At 40.1% G+C, this 20,856-nt stretch overlaps 2 protein-coding genes across 2 annotated transcripts in view; one reads left to right on the top strand and one right to left on the bottom strand.

Annotated features, from left to right (window-relative positions):
- GPATCH2 (G-patch domain containing 2) overlaps positions 1 to 14,977 on the bottom strand; it is a 126,592-nt gene extending 111,615 nt beyond the window's left edge. The window contains exons 1-3 of the mRNA XM_059835611.1: positions 14,922 to 14,977; positions 5,896 to 6,609; positions 583 to 644 (exon numbers count right to left, since the gene is read on the bottom strand). Coding sequence (XP_059691594.1) covers positions 583 to 644; positions 5,896 to 6,609; positions 14,922 to 14,977 — 832 coding nt within the window. The remainder of the gene's footprint in view (positions 1 to 582; positions 645 to 5,895; positions 6,610 to 14,921) is intronic.
- Positions 14,978 to 15,425: 448 nt separating this feature from the next.
- Positions 15,426 to 20,856, top strand: part of SPATA17 (spermatogenesis associated 17) — a 95,164-nt gene continuing 89,733 nt past the window's right edge. Inside the window, exon 1 of the mRNA XM_059835782.1 lies at positions 15,426 to 15,502. Within this exon, the coding sequence (XP_059691765.1) occupies positions 15,435 to 15,502 (68 nt within the window). The 5' untranslated portion in view covers positions 15,426 to 15,434. The remainder of the gene's footprint in view (positions 15,503 to 20,856) is intronic.

The raw sequence follows: 20,856 nt of genomic DNA, 5'->3' as shown, positions 1-20,856 counted from the left end.
GAAAATTTTGAATCTTCACTGCATCTTAGATTAAAGAAAAGAATTTTCAGAGGGGAGAGATTTTAAACAGCATGCATCTTCTAATCTCAGACTGCTGAAAGAGTAGTTTATTTGAAACTACTTTTTCAAAGTAGTTTTAAAATATTTGTTTAAAACTACTTTTCAAACAAACTACTGAATGAAAAAGAACTATAAAACCCTGCCATATCAATTTGTATGAAAAGAAAAAAGACACCTCAAAAATAGTTTCAGAAGCAGTACTATGATCAGAGTCCTGTCCAAAAATTGGAGCAATGGAAGAATTAAAACTTAGTATAGATAATCTTTTGGAGATGCTCAAGTTTTAAGTAAGTTTATTATATTACAGAGACTGCTTCTCAAGGCAGCTTTTGACTAAGTCATGGATTCAGGACACCCTCTGGTAACATTTCAAAAAGCCCAGAAAGCAAGCTATACTTCAACTCATTAAAATAGTAATAGCAACTGAAATACAGTAATTAACCTATGGAATAACTTGTAACGCCTAAAGAATTTCAGCTGATGTGGTTTGAGGGGTGGAGAAGGGAAAGATTGTTTCAATACCTTGTCTTCCCTCATCATTGGTAAACAAACCAGCATCACTGCTGCTCAGACTGCTGGATTCACTGTAATAAGAGAGAGAAAGAAACAGATCAAAAGAACAATTGATCTTTCAGTCGTAAAATTTTAAGGAGACAAGGCTATGCTCAAATTAAACTTAAACCCAACAACGATCGGAAAGAAAATAGGATGATTTTTTTTTTTAATCAAACTGCAAATATCCTAGTTCCATTAACTACAAAGCACATTATTTTTGGCACACAAAACGACAGGAATCTAATGGTACCCTGACAGTAAGCCAGATGTGACTGTAACGAGGTGCTGACACAATTGATGCATTTTATTATCTGCTTCCATCAAATGCTCACTGCTTCCTTCTTATGCTGTGCAATTCAGCTTGATCCTGGAACACCACTGCTCAATAAAATAGGAAAAGTCTCAATCAAAAGCAGCCTAAGCCTTCCTTCAGCACATGAAATAAGAGTTTGAAAATCAAATTACCTTTCTAAACAGCATTTGCAAGTATTGTGGAAAAGACACTGATCGAGGTTTCACAACATACTACTTGGGAAGAAAGAAAAAAGTTTATAACAAAGGTAGCCAATTAAAACAAAATAAAGGTCACCCTGAAGAAAATAAGTATGATCAATGATCATAACATCAACAAAAAAGCAAGGTACAGATTACTTTTCTGTGACTTCCATCATGGCCTTAAAATTAGAATGTGTGTATACAACATGCAGACACTTCTCTCTAAATTCAAAGACATCAATAGGTAAAGTATTTTGTTCTTTGTTGCATACACAGTTACAAACAATATTCCATGTGTCTCTAAATAGTGAAACAGAATTGTCTTTTAGTAACACCGATCACAATTTGGTGAGTTTCACACAAAAGGATTTTTTGTAAACTATTTATTTAATTTTTTGTTAATAGAGTAGCTCTGCTAAGAAAGTAATAGTCTCACCAGAATTTAATCACATTTTACTTACAGCGAGATGTAGAACAACTTGAAAAAAATCACTTCAGTTCACCACACAAATTCAAGTACAAGATACTATGGCTACTCTCAACGTTCCATACAAGCTACTTATGAGAATTTGACATCTCTTTACCTTTCTACACTTATTCGTATTAAAACATACATGCAGTCCTATACTTGAATTCAACTGGTTTCAATTATTTTTAGTTACTTTCTAATAATAAATAGGTTTTATTTTTGTTTCTAAATAACTAGTACCCTTTTGATAATCATTTCCTTTTAAATAATATAAGCCTCAGGTTTTTTTAAAGCTTGTAATACAATTTATATAAAATCAGTCTAATTTGTATTTAATTATAAATACATATTTGTTTTTTGTATCTTCCTTTGGGAGGATTTGAAACACAATATGGCATCAGCAGACAAAGCAGTGATTTTTTTAAAAATATATATACAGCTCAGTGTTTGAAGATTAAGTTTTCTTAATCTTTGCTGTATCTTCTGCTTATCCATATTCTTAACTGTGTAAGCAATACTTATACCATCTTTTATACATAATGTAATCAGAACAGATTTAAGCACTTGCACAACTGCCCTAAGCAGAAGAAAGATGACAGGCATGCAATGAGAATAGAACCGTCTTTCATGAGGGAGACCAAAACTTGAACTTCCTAGTGTTGCAAATTCTAGTAACTTCTTTCTAGCAATCATCCCATCCTCACTTTGATTACAACAGAGATGGCTTTACTGTCCTTACATTTCATTACACACAATTTTACATCATACATCTCAAAGAAAAAACATCCCTTTTTCATAGATTCTTCCTATCCATTTATTGTTTAATTGTACTTTTTAAAATGAAAATTTGGAAATCCTTTCAACCCTAGTATGTCAGCCACTTTCCCCACCAAAATTTCCAATTTTGAGAACAGACTCCTTCCTTTTTTCTTTTTTAAAAGACATTTTAATTGTGCAATAATTCTTACTGAAGGACTAGCCAGTTCATGAAAACATAACCACTTGAAATTTTCAAAATTACACATAATGACGACTTTTTTTTTTTTTTTAAAAATCAAACGATAACACTAGTATATCCATGGCAGCCACAATGTTCATTCTCCTCAGGCCACAGTCAAACAGGGCAGGGATTACAGCCGAGATAATTGCTACATGGCAGTCATTTCACTGAATAAATTCAAAACCTCTGGAATTAATACATTAATATCTAAGTACATGAAAGCTGTTATGATGGAATTTATTTCCAGTTTTAATATAATTTTGCAGGGCATATTGCTAATTCCTTTGCTTTGTAATAAGAATTCCACTCCCAGCAAGACTTCCAAGAAAAAGAAAAAAGCCACAGATTCCTTTTAGTCCTATAAAATAGGATATGCAAGCAAAAATGTGGAAGGAACAGCTCTGCTACCCAAAAAGCTTTCACAGCTTGCTTTGTACATTTATGGAAACAAAGAAGAAATAAGGTTTTTTATTAGCTACTATTACTAGCAAACTGTCCCATACTTTTGTTTCATATGAGACTTGTGACCTTTGTTCACTAACCAAGCCTGTCCCCCAGAACTGACCAGCCACTGTACTTACACTGACTGGTAGGCTGGTGGGTGGGCATCTCTGGTATTGTTAAAGCTCTGAGTCTCACTGCTGCTCTCTTTCAAAAGGGGCAATTGAGATTTCTCCTCTATTTAGTCACTTAAAATGCAAACTATTTCCAAAGCTTGCAGGAATTCAATATCATCCAGAACGCCACGCATTGCCAAATTTGGCTGAAACTGGCCAAGGAGCTAAGCATTGAGGATAAGGGAGAATGAACAAGTACAGGCTCTGATCACGAAAATCTAATTTCCAATGCTCAAAACCAACCTCACAAGAATTCATCTTTGGGCTCATTTAGATGCTGACTTTTTAAGAGCTTGAAGATTCCTACTACTGCTCCTGAACCCTGCACTTAAAGAGTTATTGTTGTGTTTGGTGTTTGAACACACACAAATAAAAGACTGCAAAAGAAGTGTCACTTAGCATTTTTAATGTGCACCTCAAATATAGATGTTATGCTGTTTTAAAGTATAGACTGAAAACCTCTCCTCACCAGTTTTAGATCCAAGCAATTTAACTCCCATTAAAAATTCGCAGCTTTGTTTTGTTTTTAAAAACTGAACTTCTAAAAAATTAAACTGTATGCACACAAATGCACGAAATCAGAGAAGCTTTGTATACTTTTTATTCTTCCCCTTCCAAGAAGTATTGCCGAAGCATCAGTCTTATCCAAGACGCTTTGTTACAGCTCCGTATCTTGTGCAATCTTACAAAACTCATGTTCCCTTTTAAAATCTCAGCTTTTATTTTAGAACACATTCTTAGGAACAGAGTTTGCTAGTTGTTTCAAATTCTTCTGGCTAAATGATCTCAAACAATAGAGGCACTACTGCATTTAAGTAAAGCTAGTTTAAAACCTGTTAAAATTATTCATATACAAAATATTCAGAAACAGCATGCACCTAAGAGGCTTAGATATGGTGGATTTCTAATCACCATATTAGTGATTTTTTTTTCCAATTTAGTGGTTTCCAAACCTTTTGGTACAGATGACCATTGCAAGAAATTTGGTAGAATGACAGACCATCACTCAACCAGGTGCATGAGCAGAAAAAACTATGAAGATGAGAATGGTTTTAAAGGCCATTTATTGGGGCCACAGACAAACATTTGAAGTATGATTTGAAAAATGACAGCATTCGATGTAACAAAACATTAAGCATTTCGAAGAGGAAGGTGAATTTTTAAATCAATAACATTTCTTTTGGGAAAAAATAAAGATATTCAGACTGACCTGGAAGTAATACAGTTTTGGGAGCCTACAAGAGGATTTTTGTATTGATGTCTCTTTCTCCACCCAAAAATTAGCTACAGAATTTTTGAGTTGGAGAACTGTTACCCTTGTAGCATAACAGAAAATCTTTTATAAATAAAAAAAGTGACAAGAATATGGACACATGATAAAATATGCAACGGTTACTAGCTCCAAGAAAGCTTTTAAACCATCTGTCTTTAGGTACCAAACTTGGGGGAATAGACTCCCAGTATCATCAAAAAAGGAGGAAGTTTTCGAAAGGCTTCCTGACAACACACACTCCTGGTCTTGCATGTCAAAGTGAGATGACTGAAGTTAAACTGGCTGCCCTGAAGGACTGCTTCTGCTCTAGTAATTAAGACATTAGTAACAATCTTTAAGACTCATGATTCATATTCTCTTTCAGCTGCTTATTGTCCACAGGTGAGGGACAAAACTAGCATGTAATAAAAAGACTTAGAACTTATCCAAAAATAACTGGAGTTAGTCACTTACCGATACTGCAGTTATTACAGTAACTGATCTGTCTGCTGTGGTCAAAATCCCTGGGTACTCCCTGCATCTAAATTCTACCTCTCCAGCAAGGAAAAGGCTTAACAGTTTATAGATAAAATGCCTACAAAAAACCCAGGGACACTACTGCTGTCAAGCAACTGACCAAAATTATGTGTTTTAATATGAGTCTTCCTCCTTGACAGTTCTGCATTCAGAACCAGGCACATGGGATAAACATAATCAAGCTTACCAGGCCCTGCAGGTAACATCCCTTGTGTATGGTGGAAAAATGACTTACACCTTACTGTGTTGTCAAAATAGTATTTTGGAAACAATTACCATTGTAGTATGACTGCTGTCTGGAATGGATGGATGAGGTGTACTGCCAAAGGGTCATCATTCCCCCATTTTTCTAATGGTAAGCTCAGGTGTTTCTGAACTGTAAATTGGTTTTTGCATTTCGCAAATGATGTATATCCTTGGCAACCTGCAGACTTTTTATGCCCAGGACACATAAGAACATACTGTCTAAATGGTGCCTCTAAACACTGACAACCTTTCTGATGAATAGAGATAACAATCAAAGCACCAATGTCTAGAAATTGGAAAAAACTTAATTTTTGTCTGAGAACTGTCACCAGTTGAAATACCCAGGAAAAAATATTAATAATTTGTATATTCTGTCATTCTTAATGTTGAAACAATTAGAATGTCTTCTTCAAGAAACTGTTTTCTTGGTTATTCCTCTGCTACATGACTATTTTATGCTGAATTCCTTAACCTGAGCAACTCATATATATTAAAAACAGAAGACTTAAAAAAAATTAGGAGTAACTTGTTAAAACAGGTACTATTGATGCTAGCATTTTAATTCTGGAATTAAAAAAATCCAAATATTCCCAATACAAGCAACAGTAATAAAAGCAAACAAATATTATCTGAAGCTTCTGTTAAAAGGAAGAGAAAGAATAACCTGTCACTCATGTTCTCATCTGAGCCTTTCTGCTCCTCATACTCCATTTTGTCCTTATTTGCTTGGTTCAGTTCTTCATTTTCTATAACTACTCCTTCATCCAAGATTTCTGGTCCTTGTCGAGCTGCAGCTACTTTTCTTTTTTTCACTTTGCTCTTAGAAAACTCTTGGTGTTGGTATGTTTTATTGTCATTGTCCATTTCTTGATCTCTGCTGTTATCCTGCTGTTGAGTTATTGTCAGTGCATTAGAGACTTCTGATGGCAGATCTATTGCCATTCGTTTTACCTTTCTTCTCCTGCGCAAAGTTCTGTTTCCCAGACTGTCAACAGCCAAATCTGGTTCATGCCACAGAGGTCTTTTGCCTCTAATGTTATTTAAGTTTGAGGAAGGCCTACGTTTAGCAACCAACAACTGGTCATCAGAGTCACTGTGGTCTTTCTTATTAGCATGATTCTCCCTGTAGTCTTTGTTTGATTCTTCTAAACTGGAATCAGAACCTTCACTTAAGCAATGACCAGTCTCCCAGGGATGATGGGTGGTAAATGAACGTCTTTTTCGTCCCCTCCTTTTCCTTGCCTGTCGCTTTAGAAGACAAGACACACTTCGAGAATGATCTCCAGTATCAGCAAAACCTCCTCTGGCTTGCTCTGAACTTTCTTCCAGTGCTGAGACTAGATCATGAACCAGCTCCTCCATAGTCCTACTGAAATGCCTACATATTTCAAGAAAATAAACACACAAGAAAACAACATATGAATCGGAAGTGTTAAGCATAAACTCTATAACAATTTTACCTGCCAAAATCATTTTACTCACTTTAGACAAGGTAGTCTTAATGTCCATCCTATAAAGATTATTATATTTCTGCTGAGAGATAGCGCCTTGCCAACCAGTTCTACGCAATTTGCAACACATCAGCATACGTTCCTTTTAAAAGGCATCTTCCCAAATTTCTGTCTTCGAAAGAAGAGTGGTGTGTCGTGTGTGTCCCGTGTCGTGTCCGCCCCCCCCCCCCCCCGCCATTCATTTTTGGCCTCACTATTATTGTTTGGTTTTAACTCATCTCACCACATTTTTATGTTTTTCAGGGATTCCGCATGGCGAGAGCATCAACAAAGACCGTTCACTCTAACCGCAGGTAGGGAGCGCATTTTAAAATTATGAATGGGAATTGGAATACATATTCCTCCTTGACAGTATCTTAGGGAGTTCTATTTAAGAGTTGTCATTTTTAAGGATAATTATCTCTTGATGCTGCCTAATGCCAAAATGAAGTTAAGACAGTAATTCTTTGATAATATATGACTTTTTTTTAATAGTGACTAATTCTGTCTTTCCAAATGGCTGATATGTTTGATTTTTTAAAAACATTGGTTCAGTGAAGTACTATTAAGTTGAGAGAATACAGGTAATTCTAGAGTATTAAACGCAAAGTCTCCCACCACATGTAGGCACTCACATCCATAGAATTACACCCTTGTGTAAGGAAAAATATCCCTAAACACACACAGTGTCTGATTAAGGCCTTATCCTTTTAAATGTTTTGCTCCTTCCTCCTCAAATTTCACTAGCATTTAACATGTCTTTAACTCTGTATGCTTCGGCAAGTTCACCCATATTCACATGAACATAATTATGAGAAGAGGAGAAAACATTAAATGATTGCTGCTGAACTCTAATCCTTCTCTGAAGGTTGTGAACCTTCTCTGAAAACACAGCAATCAGATTCTCACATCAAAGCATCGGAAGACCCCTTTCATTGAGGTAAAGCAGAGAATAATGTTCATGCTCTTTACTACATTATACCAACTGATAAATATGGAAGACATTCAGTAAATGATGTAGGGGTTGTTTAAAAGCAAGACTCTTCACTTTGTTTTCCAATATGAATTGATAGAGAAATGAACAAATGGTTTTCTACCCACACTGGCAGAGTTGTAGTTGTGGAGAAAATACACATAGCACACAGGTTCCCTCTCTGACTTATCACAAACTCAAATGTTAAAGGTACTTAATGTTGATGGCTGAATGGCCAGTCATGACTGTAAAGTACACAAATTCTAAATAATAATGGGAGAACTGAAGAGCATGTTTAAGAAGAAATCCAAGCTGGTCGTGAAATATCTTACCTAAATAAACGATATAGTCTCCTTTTAAAACATTTTCAGAAATACTTATTTTAAACATTTCAATTGCAAGATCACAAAAAGCACAGAGAGTGGTAGAAACACAAGCTCATTTTGAATTCCTGAAACTGTGTCACTTGCATTTATTTCTCATACCTCTTTTTCTATTCTGCTTTAATCTCTAGTCCTATAACTCCCTCTTAACCTAACATTTTCTTTGGCTCTTAGTAGAGCAGGAATCATTATCTTGTAAGGGGTGAGACAGCTCTGGAAGAATGCTACACTTCTTAATCCATTTGGTTTACAACAATCAAAACCTCCAAAAAATCACACAAAAATGCTTCTCAGAAGCAAGAGAAGCAACACAGTAGGAAAAGCATTCAAATGAAGCAACGATTTTCTGAAAACTCAGAGAAAGAGAAAAGTAGAAGCCAATTAAGCTAGAAATTACTTTGAGACATGTGGCATCAAAATGATTTAAAACTAATTCTTACTTCAAGTTTTCAAAGTTTCAATTACTGTGGAGGGTTTTTGGGGTGTGTGTGGGGGTTTGTTCGGTTTTTGCTTGGTTTTTTTGCTTGTGTAGTAGGAATTTCAACCACCAGTAGAGGCAAGTCCAGGTATATTTGTACAAGGTTTCTACACATGATGTGTAAATAGATATATCAACTCATGTTTCTCAGTAGCTATAACTGCACAATGGGGAGGGCACTAGCCCCTTTAGCCTTATTGTTAAACACCCATGAAGACAGCTATCCTCACAGGTGTGCATATCAGAAATGAGATGCCCTTGAGATTTAAGGGGCTTTATAATACTTCTGTGCTAATATAACAGGGGCCATAAGGCTCGAACAGACAAACTCCAGTACATTTATTTGGGCTAATTTGAGACATCAGTTCCCCCAGATGCCTGCCCAGCCCTTCTGCCACAGGCTTTCACATTTATAGTGAACTAGTAGAAGTGGAGGTGCACCAAAAACTGAACTAGCAGGCTTAAACATACATTCAGCTCTCAAAACAAACAGGTTTCTGCTAACGTGCCAGAATATGAACTAGCATATATACTCTCTTGCAGCCCATTCTGCTACTGCCCCTGCAGCACAAAGTAAAAGGGAAAGGAAAGACAGGGACACTAATGTCTTACACCACAGTTTATGATTAATTAGATCAATTCAGTACCCCATATCCATATGGATAACTATATCACTAAAATCAATGTAGCTCCTAGATTGGACATACCAATTTACTCCACATAATGGCATCAGTATGGTGGTAAAGTTGCCTTAGTTCTATGAAATACTTCAAGATCAAACACAATATATCCAGCTTGGATTTATATATCTGATCTAAACTTGCCTTGAATTCCCCCCAAAATACTGTCAGTACAGATGATGCCAGATCAAAAGGTGAAACTCAAGAGGAGTGAACACCCTTAAGTGTTTTTGAAGTAAAGGGATAACATGATCCTTAAAAGGCCCTGAGCAGTACGGCACTTACTTTCCATCAGACTACAACTTTGAATCTTACGCACTCCTGCAATTAATCTTTTCTATTGAATATCAAGTCTCTCTATTGCAACTCCTGAACTAAGATCTGAACAGGACAGCAACCTTGTTTACCCTAAAAATTACAGCCACGGTCTCATGTATAATGTAACTGTATCCTAACTGCATTACCTCTTGGACAGATCAGACAAATTAATATTATAATTCCTTCAACATGTTTCCTTAGGATGATTATGAGAATTACTTGATCTATGTGGGACACTGGAAGCTCCTTTGTAATAGATTGAGAATACAATACACACATTACTTCAACTTTCTATTCACATTGCACTTTCAGCATGCCAGCAGTCCACATTAAAACTCTTTCTCCTGAAAACCCAAAAAATCTTTTTTGATTAATTTTATTGGAACTTTAATTTCTCCTGCTATAATTGGAGAAAAAAAGTCAACAGCAAGTAGATAGAACGGTTAATCTGAAACCTGTCTCCAAAATTCAAGAGTATATTTCTATTACAGCATTATTTATCAGACAAACTCGGTTTTGCAACTTTCTGCATTGTTCACGACCAGCTGTAAAGCTTGTATTCCAAACTTATAAAGTAATCTTAATCATCATTGCAGATGTTACTGTAACAAAAATATTTGCATTTGAAATAGGTTGAAAAACACCTACAAGAAGTATTGAAGACATTACCAGTGAGTATCAATTGCATTCAGTAAGATGCGAAATTTCAAAGGTTGTAATAACGAATGTAGAACAACATATTGAGGTACATAAAATATTAAGTTGAGCCATAGTTTAGCATGACTCACATAAGGCTGTAAAAATGCTGTTACAGCAGCAGCCCACAGCTAGCAATAAACTGTAATGTCTTCACTAGAAGATTCGACTTTACTATAAGAAAATCTAGTTTGCCTACACTGACCTTTACATTTATCTGAAGCAATTTTAGTGTAGTTCACCAAAGGCTGACCCATTTACTCTCTAACCCTTACCAGAACAGACCATAAAAGTACTATTGCAGGAAACAGTGTAACTGCTTTCACCTACTCCAAAACAGTTCATGCAGCTTGTGTTCAGCATTAATATTCATATTGAAACTCCTAATGGAAATAATAGGCACTTGCTTTTTCAGTGAAAATCAAGTATAATTTTGTTCGCTTCCCACCTAATGCATATAACAATATAGAGCTCTGACTGCTCAGAAAATATTAACAAATGCACACTGACGGGAAAGCCAATTTAGCTGCACAACTTACAAGGAAAGGCAGTATCTTTTACTAAACTGACAGCTGCATTTACATTTACTTTCTAGTTCTATACCTTTTCCTGTTAAATAGACACGGGGCTCCCTGCAGCTAAAGTTATGCTGCATCTGTGTCTTATCAATTCTGAGAAGAACTGTGATTTTTGCTGCCTTCACAACCCACCTTGATCACAAGCTAAGAGCACAAGAAAAATCAAGTACTTCCTTGAACACTGGGATTATAAAACCTGACTTTTCCCATACGGATTCTCTGATGTCTTGTAACACAGCTGTAGTCACAGTGTACCTTTATCCTCAGACAGGTACTAACTTGAAACCCATTTCCCCATGCAAGAAGTTATTTTCACGAAGCCTTAGAAACTTTAGTTTTGAGACCTTTTCTTTATTGATGAATGTGACTGAAATTCGGATTGAACAGGTGCAAGTATTTGGGAGGGAGAAGCAGATGATAAATCTCACCACCTTGCCTGAAGAATTTACGGATTCAAGAAAGAGAACTATCATAGTTCTTGGGATACACAAAGGGGAAAGCAAAACAGAGCAACACAACTTAGTTGAAAGTACTAAATAGCTAGCAAGAGACTATAGTAGATGAGGAAATAACTGATAAACCTATGTTATGTAGAAGCTTATGGTATACATCAGAAACAGAAGCTTTGCCTAGATTACTTAAACTCAGCTGTCATCAAATGGCCATCACCAAGAGGAGGACACAAAGCATCCAGAGTTCCACATCCACACCTATTTATGTCCTTAGGCATTGTTCACTGGACAACCAGGTACACAAAGCTACACAACAACCAAAATGCATTCTACCCTGTACCAACCATCGCTGGGGGCTATAACAGCTAGCTATCAAGCTACAGAGAATCCCCGCACTCCTCCATTCCTGAGGATCCTGCCCAGTGCTTCCTGTAAAGACTAAGAGCCAATGCACTGGCAACACATTCAAAGTAAATCTGATATGCAAAGCAAAGAAATGTAATACAAATGCAATTTTCATATTATAAAATTTAAAAATGTGACAGTGTCAGAACAGAAACTTACAGAAATTAAATGTCAGAAGACATAATTATTTTGAATTTTATTTAAGATAGCGTGAACAGTTACAAGAATTGAGGACTCTTGAGACAAGTCAGAATATTATGTTGGAGCATATCTATATCTGAAAAGGGAAAAACAAACCCCAAATCCCAGGCTATTTCTCATCTTCAAGGTATGCCAACTTTCCTTTTTTGCAGTCAGTTATATGTATATATAAATCAGTTTCACAAAACAATAAAAATATAGGGGGAGTTTAAAGAAAGAAAAATTCATGAGAGTCATTGTTCTAGAATTAAAGACATAATTACAACACTTGCTGGAAATTTCTATGAATTCTTTTTTTATCAAATATACAGCTCCCATACATTTAATTGTATACAATTACTAGCAATATTTTATTCCTCCAATCACATACTACACATCAATTCTTGGTACCAAGTCTGTATTTGAGAAACTTTAGACAAGTTTTGGAATTTTCTTACACTTGGCCTATACAATAAAAAGTTATTAGTATTTGAGAAATGATGGAATTTTATTAACTGATTTTGTCACTGATCCCCCTAAAAATTAGGGCCAGACAAACTTGCAGTAAGTACATCTGACTTTTCTGCTGCTTATGTAAGAAGGCACAACAGCAAATACTATCAACTCTACTCGTATTTAACAGTGAGAAAGTGTTCAGTATAGAGCAGTGGTATACAGTCAGAAAGATGCTGACATGAACTGCATTTAATAAGGCTCTAACACAAGTGAATTGGTCAGCCAGAAATGAGATTTGGAGCAATTTATCATGAGAGGTAGCAATTCTTGCAATCCCATTGCTGCCATTTACTGATACGCTTCCCCTTTTCAGAGGTATGACTTCATTAATTAATTGTCAAGGTGGAGAATCATATGAACTGTCATATGACGGTAATACGCTATAGCACTAAAGTCATTATCAAAAGAATCAGAGTGCCCAGTAAGTACCCAAAATGCAAACTATTCCTAAATTGGTCACATGCATTCACAATATAGATGAAAAACATTCAGCTTCAGAGGAGCTTTATCACCCAAAGTGAACACTCTTACTCAGCAGCTGTTCAGAATCTACTCGCTTCTTTAGGGTCTTAATGTTTTTAGAAAGCACAAGTTCTTGATTTTCTACATCAAGTATTAGACATTAAAAAAATATTTTCTGCATTTCACCCAAATGGGTTTGAATTCAGAAGCTGTCCACTAAAGAACTTATGTATAAGGACAAGAAAAAAGAGTGGCTCTGAGGAGTAGTCAGATTTTTAACAGATCTTCCTTCAGAAATCCTAAACTAACAGTCCTATAGATAAGATTTAATAATTCTCTCTGTACTGAATTCCTCTGGGTAGTGTACCTGCACAAGCAAAATCATTACTGCCTGATGACAATTACAGAAGAATATGCAAGTTCCCACACCTTGTGTTGCTAAACACTATTTTTTAAAGCCTCTAGAACTAACTTGCTTTATGTGGACACAAACCAGTAAAATTTAAAGACAAATGACAGGTTAAATATATAATGAAAACTTTCTCAGAGTACAGATACAAGTTTGGAAGATCTTAGGCAATGTTCCTACTGTATGATATATTAATACTGAAATAAAAATATTTCTGTCACTAGAGCATACCTTATTCTCTGAAGTGTTCTAAATTACACAAACAGAAGTAAAGTTACATTTACTCCGGGCAAATTCATATGCCTAGCAATATCAGCAAACTTCTTCTAGCAAATATATATCATCTGGGCAAATAAAATCCCTCTTTGAAAGCTCTGTCATTTACAAAAATGTAAAGAAGCCATGAAAATACCCACAGGAAAAAAGTGGTGGTATCAACAGAAGTGGAGGAGGAATAGAGTTTCCTATGTAAGAAAATTAAGTGCTAAGCCTTTCTCTTCCTCTTCTTCCCCATCCCCAGAAAAGAAACCAAGAAAAACATACAAGCAAATCTATTTCAGATCTGGGAACTCTATCGGCAGGTGTCTGTATACATAACATAGCCTCAAGGCCTCAAATTATCAACAGTCTAGGAAAAAAAAACAAACAAAACCCCACAGTGCTCCTCCACTTCCATGAATAAAAGCGAAACGAACTAGAAGTTACATATACCTCGGTTGAGACCTAACACATCACAAGATACCTAACATTTCATGAAGGAAATGAAAGACTTCCCAGCTGGCTGTTTGGGACGTTTCGCTTCCATCAAGTCTCTCCACTACCAGTCTTTATACCTCCATGGCCTATTAACAAAACTCACTTTTCCCTTCTTCTATTCTGTTACTCAGTTTCCCGTCTTCACAGTTCTACAATAAAAACAATATGGCCTTTGGGGTCACTATGCTAGTATATGGAATCACATAAAACAGTAAATCTGTAAACTATATTGCAGTAGAACTACCCATACTTTCCTTGCTCATTGGCTACACACGCACTTGTTGATTCTCAGTTTGCAACAAAACAACCTTCAGAGCAGCAACCACACCAACTATTTGTTTCTGCAGCATACACTGCAAAGGGTTTATGCTTTAGAGGGTCTACGACAATTAGAAAAACCCAAAACACACAAAAAACTGAATAAGCTTGTGACAAAAGTTCTGATTTATCATTTGCCTGCTCTCCTCGCTGCTAAAGAAGGCCAAGCTTCTTCCTCCAGCCCACTGCTCGCCTACAAACGTGGCGAGCCGTCGAGACGTGCCAGTGGCACCTGCCCGGCCTCCAACCCCTCTTCCCCCGAAGGCCTTGGGCAGAGAGGAGAGCAACGATCTGTCTCCCCCAACGTAACCGGCGGCACGGGGCGGAGCGCAGGCCGGGAAAGGCCTGGCAGCCCGCCGGGCAGCAGGAAGAGCCGGCCGGAGCGGCGGCACCACTTGCCCCCACGTTTCCGAGCCGCACGCACGGCGCGGAGATGGTGTTTCCCATCCCCTCCCCCAAACACCGGCACCGCCCCCGCGGCCCCGTGAGAGGGCAGGGGGCGGCGGAGACGTTCCCCCGAGGCCCGCGGGGGGCCGCGCCGAGCGGCCTCGGCGCCCCCCGGTTCCCGCCACCGCGCCCCCCGGGCCTGGGCTTACCAGCTCTTTCTCGCCGCCTGAGCTCGGGTCGGGGTAGGCTCAGCGACCCGGAACATGAACCCGGCGCCTCCCCCGGCCGCTCCCCAGGGAGGCTGGCGCCACTTCGCAGAGACTGGGCCGAAGGGAGACGGGGCGGGGGCTGGCGGTAGCGCCGGGGGTTGGCGGGCGAGGGCCGGGAGGGGAGGACGCGGGCAGCCAGCGCTGCTCCTCAGTCCCCCATGATGAGAGCCCGGAAGCAGCTGCGGCACCGGGAGGAAGCCGGGCGCGACCATCTCGCCCCTTCCCCTCCCGCTTCGGACCGCTGCCCAGGGGCGCCGCGTACCCTTCTGCACCCCTCGCCTTGGCGCTACTTCTGACCCTGTCCCGCTCCGCGGGGCTTCCGCTGCCGCCGGTGCCCCGCCGTTCGCTGCCGGCAGGGCTGAAGTGGGGAGTGCCACCCCCGCGCCCGCAAGGAGTGGTACGGCCCCGTTGCCATGGTGGCGGCGTCGGGAGGGCGGGAAGGAGGGAGGGAGCATGGCTGCCCTGGCCCGGCTTCAGGCGAGGCTGTCGGGGCTGCGTGAGGAGTATTTCCGCAGGAACAGGTAACCGGGTCGTGCCGGTGGTGTGGCGGCACGCACCTCCTCATGCTGGGCTGGGGCTGGCGGCGCGGGCAGCCCCCGGTGTCCCCCGGCAACGACATGGCAACACTCCCGCTGAAAACGTTTTACCTTTAAAACCCCTCCCGAGAGCACCCCCTTCCCCCCCAAATACTGCCAGAGTGATCTGAGGAGACCTGATGGCAGCAGCACAGTTTCTTTAAGGGGTCCGTTTACGCACTGAAAATAGTCGGTGTCCCGCTCTTCCCCCGCCCCCTGCTAATTCTGAGGGAAAAGGAGCCTCTGGAAACTCCCGAGAGGCGCTGAGCCTCGCGAGCTCGGCCCCTCTCCCGCCCCGGGAGCCGGCCGCCCCTCTCCCGCCCCGGGAGCCGCCCCCCCCTCTCCCGCCCCGGGAGCCGCCCCCCCCTTCTCCCGCCCCGGGAGCCGCCCCTCTCCCGCCCCGGGAGCCGCCCCCCCCCCCCTCCCGCCCCGGGAGCCGCCCCCCCCCCCTCCCGCCCCGGGAGCCACCCCCCCCTTCCCGCCCCGGGAGCCGGCCGCCCCTCTCCCGCCCGCGCTCCGGCGGCGCAGCTCTTCCCAGAGGCTGACTCACACTGAGCCCCACGGAGTGGCACGCAAGCCGTGAGCCCCTGCTCTCGTGGCTCAAATCTGTAGCTTGTGCTGGACGTTTAGTTTATCCTGTTGAAACGCACCACTTTTTTTTTCAGATAATGTACAGAGAACCCCCCCAGCTTCTGAGCCAGTTGTTTATTATGCACAGTGTTTCAAACTGAACTTCGTTTCTAAATTAGATCATGCGGCTTGAGTTTCAAGTCCCTGGGACACGTTCTGTCTTTTTCTACCAAGTTAAGGAGATGTTTATTCTACTAAAGATCCAAAATGTCCCACGTAGAGAGCAGCAGGCTGATCAATCAGATCACCTGTTACCCTTCTCTTCACCGAGTGTAACAGTTGGTGCTGCTGAGTTTTCTGACTGCTAAGACGGTGGTGGCCAACTTTTACCAGATCAGGTTTTAGGAAATAAAATGTTTTAAGACCTATTTTAATATTGCATAGATTTGTCCTGTAAACCATTTATTCAATTGTATTGTTGCTGCTGCTGTGCATGTAAATCACAGAATCACTAAGGTTGGAAAAGACCTGTAAGATCAAGTCCAACCATCAACCAACAATGCTAATACTCAAACAGGAGGAAAAAAAAAAAGCATATTTAGCGTATTTGTAGGGTTTTTTCTCTTTACTAATTAATGAATCATTTGTTTTAGAATCCAATTACAACATCATTAGCATGAATAACAAAGCTCCTGAGCATCACTAAAAGTTACACCGAGTACAAGTCCTGCCTGCATATAAAGTGTTGTGTTTTCCTGTTCTTAGACTGAACTTTAGCTCTTACTCTTGTGGCTCTACACACAGCAGTTCACTAAACAAGCATTAGTTACAGAAGGCTATGCTTGTATTTCACATATTTCAGGTTAGAATGAGCAGGCTGAGCCAGACATGGAAATCCATTGGAGGGCAGCATGCTTGATGTTTGGGGATTTGTTTTTTTGGCAGAGCTTTCCAAAAATGAATTGTTTCCCTTTTAAGAATGCGCTATAATCCATCAGCTTCTTGAAATTCAGATTTTCAGCTGAAAATTTAAATGAGAGGCTTCAAACAGTCCAGCTCAGCAACTGAAGGGCTGATCAGTAATGTGATCTTTGTCCTTCAGGGTGAAAATCTTGGACTACTTCAACACAGCTGTCAGTAAAATCCTGAAACAAATCAGAATATCTTGTTTAGAGTTTTTGGTACATCCTTATTTAAATTTTAAACTTAACAAATAAGTTTTGGGCATTAAAGTGTGTCAAATTTGCAATGGTCTTTGAAGTATTTTTGAAGCATTTGTATTTTGAAGTCAGACAACAGCTTTAATTTCCCTTTCAGAACTATGCTTTATCTACATAATATAATAGATCTGTTAAAATTGCCGAATCTGAGATGCCGTGAGCACATGAGTCAGTGTAATCTGTTCAGTCACTCATCATCCACAAATTATTTGAGGGCATTCAGATAAAAATATATGATACAGTAAAAATGCGGTTACTTAGTCTATAAAGTCAGTAGTCTTGCAGAGAAATATCAGATTCCCCAAAAGATCTGAATTGATCTGAAGCATCAGAAGGTGCAGAATAATATAGATTACCAAGTATTTACCTTTTTTTGTATGAGTTGCCCTGTTTGCAAATACCCCCAACGGTAAGACCTGAAGGATTTAGTTCCATGTGTGTCAAACACATTTTAAGACGAAAGAAAAAGATTTCTTTCTTCACCTATCTATCAAGACCTAAAAGCAGAATTCTGTAGAAAATCTAGAACATGCAAACCCTCCAGAGCAATCTTAAAGCAATCCTGGTGAAAGTACTTGTGGTGGGCTGACCCTGGCTAGATGCCAGGTGTCCACCAAAGCCACTCTATCTCTCCCCTCCTCAGCTGGACAGGGGAGAGAAAACATAACAAAAGGCTCGTGGGTCGAGATAAGGGCAGGGAGATCACTCACCAATTACCGTCACAGGCAAAACAGACTCGACTTGGGGAAAATTAATTTAATTTACTGCCAATCAAATCAGAGCAGGAGAATACGAAATAAAACTAAATCTTAACACCTTCCCCCCACCCCTCCCTTCTTCACAGACTTAACTTTACTCCCGAATTCTCTGTCTCCTCCCCGCCAGTGGTGCAGGGGACCGGGAATGGGGGTTGCAGTCAGTTCATCACATGTTTCTGCTGCTTCTTCCTCCTCAGGAGGAGGACTCCTCACACTCTTCCCCTGCTCCAGCATGGGGTCCCTCCCATGGGAGACAGTCCTCCATGAACTTTTCCAACATGAGTCCTTCCCACGGGCTACAGTTCTTCACGAACTGTTCCAGCATTGGTCCCTTCCATGGGGTGCAGTCCTTCAGGAAGAGACTGCTCCAGTGTGGGTCCCCTGCGGGGTCACAAGTCCTGCCAGCAAACCTGTCCAGCGTGGGCTCCTCTCCATGGGTCCACAGGTCCTGCCAGGAGCCTGCTCCAGTGCAGGTTTCCCCCAGTGTCACAGCCCCCTTTGGGCATCCACCTGCTCTGGCGTGGGGACCTCCGCGGGCTGCAGGTGGATATCTGCTCCACCATTAACCTCCATGGGTTGCAGGGAGACAGCCTGCCTCACCATGGTCTTCACCACGGGCTGCAGGGGAATCTCTGCTCTGGCACCTGGAGCATGTCCTCCCCCTCCTTGACTGACCTTGGTGTCTGCAGAGCTGTTCCTCTCACATATTCTCACTCCTGCCTTCTGACTGCTGCTGGTGTTGTGCAGGTTTTTTTCCCCCTTCTTAAATATGTTATCCCAGATGTGCTACCACCATCGCTGATGGGCTTGGCCTTGACTAGCGGCAGGTCTGTCTTGGAGCCAGCTATCAGACATGGGCCATTCTGGCATCTTCTCACAGAAGCCACCCCTGTAGCCCCCCCACTACCAAAACCTTGCCATGCAAACCCCATACAGTACTCTTGCTAGCAATTACTGCTGCAGGAGGAACATAATAATTGAAGTGCCTTAAAGTAAATACCCAAATTAGAAAACTTTCTTTATCTTTCAAAACGCATTTGCTATTTTAGGACTCTATACCAGTTCCATTAAAAATTAGGGCAGGTTGATGACTGTAGTATCTTGCCTGTTGGTTGTGATTAGACAGGTTTACCTGATCTTAATAACATTTTTCTGATCTTAATAACGTTCCTGTCATGCTTTATGCAGAACTCTCTTTATGTCACAGGTATCAGGTCTCCTAAACTGACTGTGTCTTTTTAGGGAAAGCACCTTTCTAGGGAAGGACTTGCCCAATGCTGGCACAATGCAAAAATGCCATAAGCCTGCACCTTGAGAAATACCCTGTTAGGATAAGCATTAGCATATACAGGATTTGTTAGTGCGTTCTCTTATTTTAAGTGTTAAACAATTTTATCATTCATTCCAGAAATACTTTTATTTATTGTAACATCTATATGTCAGATGCTGACCTTGAGTATGCCTTTTTAACATTCAGTAAAGTCTTTGAGAAGTATCTGTGACTGTAAAAGCTTAATTCAAACAGTATGATAACTACGCAGTGTGATCAGAAGGGCAGACACGAGCTTGAGCAACTTATACACCAAACCACTTCTTCTGCTGGCAAGGCCAGCTGAACGTGTTAGTGGACTATACTGTAAGAAGAACAAGTCTATTGTTGGTCTGCTTCAATAAACGTTACAAAGTCTTCTAAACTGACTCAGCCAGGCAAGACAGAATGTCAACTAAAAAACCTAACAGGAAGTAATAGAGGAGAAGGCTTCCACTCTTCCAGAAGCAGGCTGTTGCCATTGCCAAGGGGGTAGGACTGGTTTTGGAGCTGTCACCTCTGATATGGCCAGTTCCACATGCCCTTCATTTTCAGGCTGTAATCAGGGCTGCCTGTCCAGGGCCAAATTGCTCATACCCTTTTAATCAAAATCATTTACTTCTAGATAAAAGTATTCTGGAGGTGCCTCCTTCCTATGAAGTCTAGGAAGCTGCACAAGGAAGGAACAAGGAAACTCTCTAGCATAAATGCCAGCTTTGATATCAACTTATTTTGTGGTCTTAGGTAAAAAAGTCTGTTTTCCACAGTTTCCAGGTACTGGACAGGTCTGATGCATGTCAGATGATGATGAAAATTTGTGCCCACTTAATGTGATTTGAGAGCACATGCTGTACCAGATGATATAAAATAAATGGAGCTAATGCTTCTTGGTCTCTGGTAGTAAATCTGTGTTTCGCTTCTCAAGAAATGTAATGAGGATAATCCTAATTTATCAGATAAAAATTAATCTTGTTTGTGTTTACCAAGTCAATTAATGTTGACACAACACTTTATTAGGAGAGCTAACTAATATCAACTAGTTAAGAAAACTAACTAATAGTAACCTAATTGTTCTTTTGTGACAGGTGTAACAAATTAAACTATTTGGTAAATATGTTCCTAATAAAAATGGGATAGCAAAAAATCCACGAAAATTAAAATGTAATTTTAAGTTCAAAGATTTGACAGTTATTGACATTTTGAAACAAACAAGCAAAAAAGTAAATAAAAGCTAGAGGTGATCTCATAGCTGGGTTCTACCCCTCAGCATTGAAACTTATCATAGTAATGATTTCTTCCTGAACTCTCTGAAAAGTCTCTTCCAGATTCATATATTTCTTTAATCTCTTTTAGATTCATGGTTTTCCTTACATGACTTTTAGCTTTGTCACAAGCACTATTCTCCTAATAGACAGAGTCACAGAAAGAAGGCAAGCAAGGACT

This window comes from Gavia stellata, chromosome 2 (assembly GCF_030936135.1).
Source record: "Gavia stellata isolate bGavSte3 chromosome 2, bGavSte3.hap2, whole genome shotgun sequence".
NCBI classification, from domain to species: domain Eukaryota; kingdom Metazoa; phylum Chordata; class Aves; order Gaviiformes; family Gaviidae; genus Gavia; species Gavia stellata.
The sequence above is the reverse complement of the archived record's forward strand: the minus strand, read 5'-3'. Positions and strand labels throughout refer to the sequence as shown.